The sequence below is a fragment of the Nannospalax galili genome, unplaced genomic scaffold (genome assembly GCF_000622305.1).
Source record: "Nannospalax galili isolate Female #2095 unplaced genomic scaffold, S.galili_v1.0 scaffold1759, whole genome shotgun sequence".
In the NCBI taxonomy this organism is placed as follows: domain Eukaryota; kingdom Metazoa; phylum Chordata; class Mammalia; order Rodentia; family Spalacidae; genus Nannospalax; species Nannospalax galili.
Genome location: NW_008342711.1, coordinates 152475 through 161999, shown reverse-complemented (window position 1 = coordinate 161999; position 9525 = coordinate 152475). Strand labels below are relative to the sequence as shown.

Here is a 9525-nt window from a genome sequence, read left to right as displayed (position 1 = left end):
CACTATGTACAATGAATATATGTCAGTAAAAATGAGAGAGAGAGGAGAGAGAGAGAGAGAGAGAGAGAGAGAGAGAGAGAGAGAGAGCTATCATTTACCCACTCAATGTTTAGTAACACTTTAATTGGAAGGCCAAGACAACTAGGAAACTTAGAAACCTCACTCAGAAGTCATGTCTGTCTAGATCCAGCATTAAGATAGTAATACAGCCAGGTGTGGTGGTGCATGCCTTTAATCCCAATACTCAGGAGGCAGAGGCTGGCAGATCTCTGTGAGTTCAAGGCCAGTCTGGTCTACATAGTGGGTTCCAGGACAGCTGGGGCTATAGGAAAATCCTGCCTAAAAAAGACCAAAAAAAAAGAAAAAGAAAAAGTAATGCAGATGGCAAGGACAGTATCAAAAGGAAGCAACTACATATAATACTTGGGAATTGTTTCAATGCATACTCCAACAGTTAGTTCTTAAGGAAATTCCAGTGAGTGACATGAGTGTGTGCTTTGTGACTACCTCCCCTTAGAACCCCTAAATTCCTGCTTAGAACACCTGCAAGACCCACCTCTGGGCATGTGTGTAGGAGAGTTTCCAGAGAGGCTGAAATGAAGGTGGCATCATCCCATGGACTAAAGTCCCAGACTGAAGAAAAAGGGAAAAAACAAGGAAGGCAGCTGAGCACAAGCATTCACCTCCCTCTGCTTTCTGACTGTGGTTCCAACGTGCGCAGCTGCCTCACATGTTCTCCTCTATGACTTCCCTGCCACAATAGAATGGATTCCCTCAATGAGCCCAAGTAAACCTTTCTGTAAAGACATCAGTAGTAGCCAAACTGATAAGCTAGAAGACCAAGGGAAGAAGCTTACTTGGAAAAAAAAATCCAAAGGAATTATGAATGAAGACATAAAGCTGGAAAATGGAGAAGATAATATTTAAACACCAGAATTCTTTAAAAAGAAAAACGTACAAATAGAAACACAAATGATTATTTTTTGGTCTTTTTGAGACAAGGTCTCCCTGTAGCCACACCTGGCCTTGATTCGCTATGTAGACCAGGCTGGCCTCAAACTCATAGAGATCTGCCTGCCTCTGCCTCCCAAGTGCTGGGATTAAAGGCGTGCGCCACCATGCCCAGCTACAAATGATTTTCTTAAATAATAGATGAAAATTCCTTACTTGAAGATAGACTTAAGTTTTCAGATTGGAAAGGTACATGGAGCATCAAAATTATCAACATGGGGCTGGGGATGAAGTTCAGTGCTGGAGTACATGCTTAGCACACAAGAACCTGGGTTCCATTCCCAACACTGAAAAAAAAAGGTTAACAATAAAAAAGATATATTCAAGACATATCCTGATGAGATTTCTGAGCTCCATGAATAAAGAGAAAAGTTTCATAAGCTTCCAAACAGAAATCCTCAGAAAATGAAAAAGAAGCAGACTCTGAATACTTGGGAGAGAAGAAAAGCCACTGCAGGCTGAGCATCCCTCATCCAAAACACAGAAAATGAAAAAGAAGCAGACTCTGAATACTTGGGAGAGAAGAAAAGCCACTGCAGGCTGAGCATCCCTCATCCAAAACACTTGTGTTCAAGTGTCTCAGATTTGGGATTTTTAAAAATTTGGAATATTTACATACATATAAACAGTGAAGTATCTTGGGGGAGAGCCAAGGATATGGCTCAGCCAGTAGAGTAGTTGTACAAAAACCTGAGTTCTATCCCCAATACCATGTAAAACAGAGCATGGTGGTACACACCTATAATTCCAATACTTAGGAGGTAAAGGCAGGAAGACTAGAGTTCGAGGCCAGTCTGGATTACTTAATACTCAGTCTCTTCGGCTGGAGAGATGGCTCAGCGGTTAAGAATACTGATTGTTCTTGGAGAAGACCTGGATTCGAATCCTAGCACCCACATGGCAGCTAACAACTGTCCGTAACTCCAGTTCTAGGGGATCCGACAACCTCTTCTGTGTTCCTTGGGCATTGCACGACACAGGTGCACTTAACCTATGTGCAGGCAATATACATATACACATAAAATAAAAATAATAAAATATTTTTTAAAAAAAGGACTCAGTCTCCAAAAAAGAAATGTCAGCCAGGCATGGTGACACACAACTTTAATCCCAGGAGGAGGCAGAGGCAGGTACATCTCTGTGAGTTCCAGGCCAGCCTGGTCTACATAGAGTTCTAGGCCAGCTGGGGCTACAGGGAGATCCTGTCTCAAAAAGACTGAAAATAATAAATAAATAAATAAATAAATAAAGTTTTGGGATAAAAAGCCCAAGTTACACTATGAAATTCATTTATGCTTCACACATACACACCTTAGACACAGAACTTAAAGGTAATTTTAAATATTTTCAATAAGTCTGTGCATGTAACAAAATTTCACTGTGCAATTTTCTACTTGTGCAATCACCTGAGTACTCAAAGTTTCAATTTTTTGAGCATATCATATTAAGGATGTTCAATAAGTTCTGAGGAAAGGAACTATGTTCCAAGTCAAATTCCTCTATCTGAATACTGTTATGTAAAAGCAAAAAGAAAGGCACTGTCACAAAGTCACCAGTGATTCCTTTCTGGAAAAATCACTGGCAAAAATTAACAATTAAGAGAGCTGGGTGTGGTGGTGCACACCTTTAACCCCAGAGGCAGAGGCAGGCAGATCTCCGAGAGGTTGGGGCCAGTCTGGTCTACAATAGCCAGTTCCAGACTAGCTGGGGCTACAGGGAAACCCTGTCTCAAAAATTAAAAAAAAAAAATTAAAAATAAAAAAAAAGGAGGAAGGAAGAAGAAAAAACAGCAAAATAGATCTCAAGTCTCCTTTTCTTCCAAAGTACTCAGTTGGAACAAAAAGATGTGAGAGTTAGAATGAACCAGGTCTAGGGACTTTTACTCAACAATTTCCTTCTCCCTATCTTCCCTGGAAATGGAGCCTTAGCACTGGATACAGGACTTCAATGAAAGAAAAGTCATCACGCAGAGAGGGAGAAAGCACCTGCTTCAAAGGGGAGAGGGAAGGTAAGAGTTATGTAGCAAATTCTAATCCTGACTCAACAACCACCTAGCTATATGATTTTGAAGAATTGTTTTTGTTTTAGAGATGGGTCTGAGTATGTTGTTCAAGCTGGTCTGAAACTCAAATTCAATCCTCCTGGTTCAGACTCCCTAATAGCTGGAGCTAGAGGTGTACACCATCACACACATGACTAAAGAATGTTTTGAAAATTTCCTGAACCCCAATGCCTGCATATACTAACAACTAAGCCTAAAATCAACTCTCACAGTAGTATCTAACACAGATCTCTCCCCTAGTTCATCTCTTATATTCTAGTCTCCCCACTCAAATGTCCCAGTATAACCAACCCCTGGTTAAACTGACTTCATGTGTCCCCTGCTTCCCTGGCATCAAACTTCTCCTGATGTCTTCTAAACTCCCAGACAGGTGATGAAAATTCTCCTAAGCCTTCAAGCCCAAGCTCCTGCCCTCAGACTTGGCTCTCCCAAGAATGACGTTTCATTTGAAAAATTTTCAAAAGATACATGTTCTTTCTAGTACATGGATCACTTGTCTAGCACACATAACACCCTAGGTATCCCCAGCACCACCAGAAAAAATGATCTGAATACTCTGTGAAATATCCCAAGCAAGGTGTATTGGCTCACATTTGCAATCCAAACACATAGGAGACAGAAGAGGGAGGATTGCTGCAAGTCCAAGGCTCAGACTGGTTTACACAGTGAGTTCCAGGGCTGCTGGGCTACAGAGTAAGAACCTATCTCAATAAAAAAAAATAAGAGGGAGATGAGGAAAAGGCAAAAAGAACATTATCCACACGGTCTGTTTTAGTTAAGAAAAAATTAAAGGGCAGAAGAAGTCAATTTGGTGGCAGCATGGTGCATCCACCATTTAAGAAGCTAAATTCCGCCGGGCATGGTGGCACTCGCCTTTAATCCCAGCACTTGGGAGGCAGAGGCAGGCAGATCTCTGTAAATTCAAGGCCAGCCTGGTCTACATAGTGAGTTCCAGGACAGCTGGAGCTACAGGGAGACCCTGTCTCAAAAAGACAAAGAAAAAAAAAAGTAGAAGCTAAATTCCAAATAGCTCCTCTTTGGAGGGGAGAATGTTTAGAAACAGGATTTTGCTATATAGTCTAAACTTGCTGGAATTCACTAGTTAAGACTGGCCTTGAACTTGCAGCAATTCTCCTTCCTCTGTCTCCTAAGTGCTGGGATTCCAGGCATGCACCACCATGCCCAGTGAGATTTAATTTTTTAATCCAATACTTACAACACAGTTGGCTCTACATTATCTATGGGTGATGCATCCATAGACTCAACCAACTGTGAAACAAAAAAATCTGTATCTAGGGACTAGAGAGATAGCTCAGTGGTTAAGAGCGCTGGTTGTTCTTGCAGAAGAACCAGGTTCAAATCCCAGCACCCACATGGCAGCTAACAACTGTCCGTAACTCCAGCCCCAGGGGATCCGACAGCCTCTTCTGACCTCCTCGGGCATTGCACAACATAGGTTCACTTACCTACATGCAGGCAATAGAGGCATACACATAAAATAAAATAAATAAATAAATAAATTTTTTTTAAAGTTAAAAAAAAAATGTTGTGAGCTGAGCATGACAACAAATGCCTGCAATGTCAACATTTGGGAGACTGAAGCAGAATGACAAAGGGTTTGAGGTTTCCGTAGACTACTCAGAGAGCTTGCAAGTTTGTATTTCTAACACAAAAAAGCAGCAATCAGATGTGGTGGCAATTGCCTGTAATCCCAGTACTTGGGAGGTACTGGCAGGAGTATCAGGAGTTCAAGGCTACCTCAGCTAGATAGCAAGTTCATGACCAGCCTCAAAGACCTGCCTGAGACGTGACTTGTCTGAGAGGCTTCATGGCTCCTGACTTTTATAAGCCTCAAAATAAATAAATAAATAAATAAATAAATAATAACCAAAAAGCAAGGTTGTCGTGAAATTCTATGAATACTGAACATATAGGATTGAAAGGAGGTGGTAGAGGAAACTCACTGTGCTTCATCATGCTGATCAGACTGGCTTGAAAAGAATGTTCAAATCGGGCAATTTCCTGTCAGAATGGGAGAAGCAGAAATTTGAAAACAGATCTGGGAACCACAATGCCCCTTTAAGCTCTCTAAAGGCAAAAGAAAATGTCACAGAACACGACCAGGAAGTCCTAACAATTAGAAAAATTGGGAGGATGGGTTATAGCAGAGCTAGAGCCTGATATGGCTCAGTATACACAGGGAAAGCAGTATTATAACACTCAGAGAGAAGACCAAAACTTCTCTTTCTAATGGACTCCATGCACCCAATACACTGAACAGGGTCCTTGTAGTGTCATATCGCAGGTAAAAGACTAGTGCTAAACCCCTCCATGCTGGAAAGAGGAAGAAATAGCATATTTCTTCATAAGGCAGAATAACACAGTGTTTGGGGTTTTTTTTTCTTTTCCCAAATATAGGGTTCTGTTCTGTATATCATCTACCCTAAGAGAGGCAGTAGGGGCTAGATCCCCGGAGTCTACCCTGGAGAAATAGGTCCTCCAAGAGGAACTCTTACTTGTATGTATATAGATTGAAGTCAGTGCAAAATCTGAGGAGGGGAGGGATCTGTGCCTGCATATGTGGCTGGAGTCTGCACCTTGGCAATAAGGGAAAGGATTTGACATTTTCCCTCTATTCTGGGGTAAACAGATTGAGGAACCCCACAGTGGTTATGAGCATCTCTGCTACACAGATGAACACTGGTCCATGTTCCTCTTAATTGACAGGAAGGGAAGAGCCTAGGTCTCTTTACCCTAGAGATGAATGTGGGCAAGATTGCTATGCTTGCTTCCATGAGTGGCATGAGGGAAACTGCAGCTTTTGATGAGTAAAGTCCACACGCCTTTGCCTAATGGAAATTATTCTGAATGTTTCCATGGGTGGTAGATTTATGTGTAGATTTTGTGGGGGTTGAAGTCAGCAGTACATTAATATTGATGGGAATAGGGTCTCTGGTTCTCTATATGGGTAAGGAATAGGGAGGCCTAAGGCAATGCAATTATAAACTCAATGGATCTGCTCCTACACTGTGGGGGGTGGGTATGCATCTATTATTTTACCCAAGGTGAGGAAAAACAAATTTGAGCTTTTGGATAAGGAAGGATTTGATATGTACTGACTTGTCGGGTGATATCAGTGGCTGGCAAGGTTTAAGGAGGAGGGGGTGATCTGCATCTCTACTGCTTTGAGGGTTCTTGCTTGGCTAATTTGGTGATTATAAATCACTAGAGGGTAGATTCTGTCTACCTCAAAAGAAGGGAGAATAAATATCTCTCTACCCTAGGGTCTTCTTGAGGCACAGATCTTTCTCTCAAAGGATTACAATCTGATCTCATGACCTGTGAGCCAGTTTGGGGGTGGGCCTTTACAAATTCAGTAAAAGAGCCTTTTCTATGGGGTAAGGACGGTCTAATACTCCACAGTGAGGACTCACTAGTCCAGAGGGAGGGGTAAATCTGTGTCCTTTTCCATAGGCCTGTACCTCTAACCATTTCAGGAAGAGGTGATATACAGGCTAGGTGGTGTGAATTTGTTACTCTGCAGGAGTTAGGGAGACACTGGAAGTGCTCTAGGTCTCTGCACCAGAAAGAGGGCTTCCCTCTCTCTGGATATTACACATTTCTGAGCTCCTCTACACGAAGTGGCTGAGGAGATGACTTGATGCAGATCTGTGTCTTAATAGGTCACTAGAAGTCTGTACTGCTCCAGACTTTCATTGGAGATTATATTCTTGTAGGCCAGGGACGATTTTATCCTATCTTTGGTTTGACACCTGTCAACACTGGGAATGCAATTATAAACTCAATGCAAAGACGGGCGTGGTGGTGCACGCCTTTGATCCAGCAGAGGCTGGCGGATCTCTGTGAGTTCAAGGCCACCCTGGTCTACATAGCGAGTTCCAGGCCAGCTGGAGCTACAGAGAGACCCTGTCTCAAAAAATGCCACAAGTAAAAAATAAAAATGATCTCAAAGCCATCTGTCCCTACATGGGGGGAGGGGGGCGTCTGTCTACAGAAGAGTAAAGGCAGTAATATAAAATGAAATCTAACTATTCTGAGAGACGAAAGGCAATGATGTTACGTCACAACTAAGGTCTGTATCTTTCTACATAGTCCAGGGTGTGCCTTTGTGGCCTCTTTCTGGGGCCGCCAGAATGTAGTTCCGTGCATCTCCACGAGTGGAGCTATCCGTGTCCCTCCTCCAGGCTCTTCTACCCCGGAAGGAAGCCAGCAGTTCACTTCTCTATTCAAGGCTAGCGAGCACCTCTGATTTCACCTAAAAAAACCAATCCTCACCACGCGGCCGCCTGTGTGATCGCTCACCAAGAGAAAAGACGAGGGTAATCTCTTACCTACAGTTCCAGCAGGAACATCCGAGAGCAGCAAAGAGCACGAAGTGGGCAGAGTAGGCGCTCAGCACCAGCACTCCCGGGCTCCGGCTTCCGGATCCCAGCCTCGCGACAAGCTCCCCCGGCTGCGCGAGGGCGGGGTTTGGGATTGTCGGCTGCGGCATGCGATCCCGCCCTAGCTCCCATGCCAGCCCCGCCCCCGACCGCCTGCTGGGTAAAGAGATGGTGAAGGAGTTGGGGGAGCCACGGTGGTGAGGACAGTGAGTCTGAATATGGCCTCAAAACCTGTTCGTAAGACGAAATCTTGTGTGCGGCCTCCTGGCTTAAATATGCATATTTCCCAGTTTCAGTGACCGAGTTATCACTGGTGGCGTTAGGGGAGGGCGGGGCGCATTTTTTGTCTGCCTGGAAGATGGCGACAAGCAGGGCGTGAGAAAATGGCCGCTGGGATCACGTGTCCGCCAGGCTGTGCTTTCCGCACCTGAAGTGCGTTGGTTAGCGAGCCCAAGCTTCCACGGGGAAGCAAACGGTATTCTCTTCCAACACTTTCTGCAGAAGCCCTTTCTGCATAGCTAGGCCCAGCAAGACTAAGAGCCAGAGCAAGAAACCAAAACTATTAGAATTTTCACGCTCTTTTACCTTCTTTTACGCTCTTCACCCTTCTGTGAATCCTTTGTCTGCAGACAAGAATAAATTTATGTCTCTGAAGTGGGGACAAGGAAGGGTTTCCTTGGAAAGCATCTCAAGAGACTTCTGATTTGCCTGGGAAGTGAGATGTCCCTCCAAAAACGTAACTATTAATCTGAAAATTCCTGATAGTTAATTGCAGCCTCTCCTCCCTCTCCAGCCTAAACCTGGGGGAGGAGTTAGGTGAGGCTACACCTAGAGCGTTTATTTCTTCACTTTCAGCACACTCGGCTGAAAATAACTCCTTTTAACGCTGTTAAACCGGGCACGGTTGCACATGCTTTTAATCCCAGCAGAGGCAGGGGGATCTCTTTGAGTTCCAGGCCAGCCCAAGTCTACATACTGAGTTCCAGGCTAGCCAGTGCTACATAGTGAAGCCCTGTCTTGAAAAAGAAAAAAACAATAACTCCTTTTTGCTCTCCTTCCCATTACAGCACAGACCTCACTGCTACCGATATTCATGGAGTGCTTCCAACATTTTGTCCTAGACACTAGATTGCTCTGAATCCCGAATTAGCCCCATCTTCACCTTTCCCCTGCATTTGCAGGTTCTATTTCTCTAAGATCTAACTCCTGTCACTTCTGTTACATTTCTATGAGATTGTTTTTATGACATTTTGCCTGAATCCCAGTTGACTTAAAGTCCCAGAGTACCTTGTCCATACCTATCTAGGAGTCACACAGTACTATACTGTAGTTCTTGATGTGCCTTTATTGCTACTGAAGAGAAAACTCAGAGCAAGGAGAGTTATGTCTTTTGAGCCCTCAAATAGACCCAGCACAAGATGGTACAAGTTGCAGCTTCAAGCAAATCTGTTAAGTGAAATTAAGGGTTGTATCACAGATCAATAGGAAGTTTCGTAGATAGCACTGCAAAATTTGGTTCACAATAAAGAGAAAAATAGAAACTTAAGATAGCACATGCCTGTAATCCCTCTAGGGAGTCTGAGGCAGGCCACTCATGAATTCAAGACCAGCCTACTCTGCACTGCCACAGTGACTTTAAAAAATTATTGTTTTGAGGGGCTGGAGAGATGGCCCAGCAGTGAAGAGCACTTACTGCTCTTACAGAGGACCCAGGTTTGATTCCCAGCACCCACATGGTGGCTATGAGCCATCCTTAACTCCAGTTCCTGGGGAATCCGCTGCATTGCACGGGTGCACTCACATACATACAGGCAATACACTCATACACATAAAAATAATAAAATATTTTTTAAAAATTATTGTTTTTCGGTCAGGGTGTCCTGTAGCCCAGACTGGCCTCAGAATCTGTGTAGCCAAGAATGAGCTTAAACTCCTGCCCAAACTTCTGAAGTGCTAAGATTATAAATGTGCACCACCACACTCAATTTAAATTTATACCATACAAGCCAGGTGTGGTGGTGCACGCCTTTAATCCCAGCACTCAGGAAG

At 43.7% G+C, this 9525-nt stretch overlaps 1 protein-coding gene across 2 annotated transcripts in view; it reads right to left on the bottom strand.

Annotated features, from left to right (window-relative positions):
* Gnl3l (G protein nucleolar 3 like) overlaps nucleotides 1–7571 on the bottom strand; it is a 27259-nt gene extending 19688 nt beyond the window's left edge. The window contains exons 1-3 of one of the 2 annotated variants that reach the window (XM_029566253.1): nucleotides 7426–7525; nucleotides 5038–5095; nucleotides 159–339 (exon numbers count right to left, since the gene is read on the bottom strand). Coding sequence is in view for 1 of the 2 variants with exons in the window: in XM_008838748.3 (XP_008836970.1) it covers nucleotides 5038–5050 (13 nt within the window). In the remaining variant the exon portion in view is untranslated. Of the gene's footprint in view, nucleotides 1–158; nucleotides 340–5037; nucleotides 5096–7425 lie in introns of both variants that reach the window. The other variant, XM_008838748.3, reaches the window with a different exon arrangement.
* Between the last annotated feature and the right edge of the window lie 1954 nt (nucleotides 7572–9525).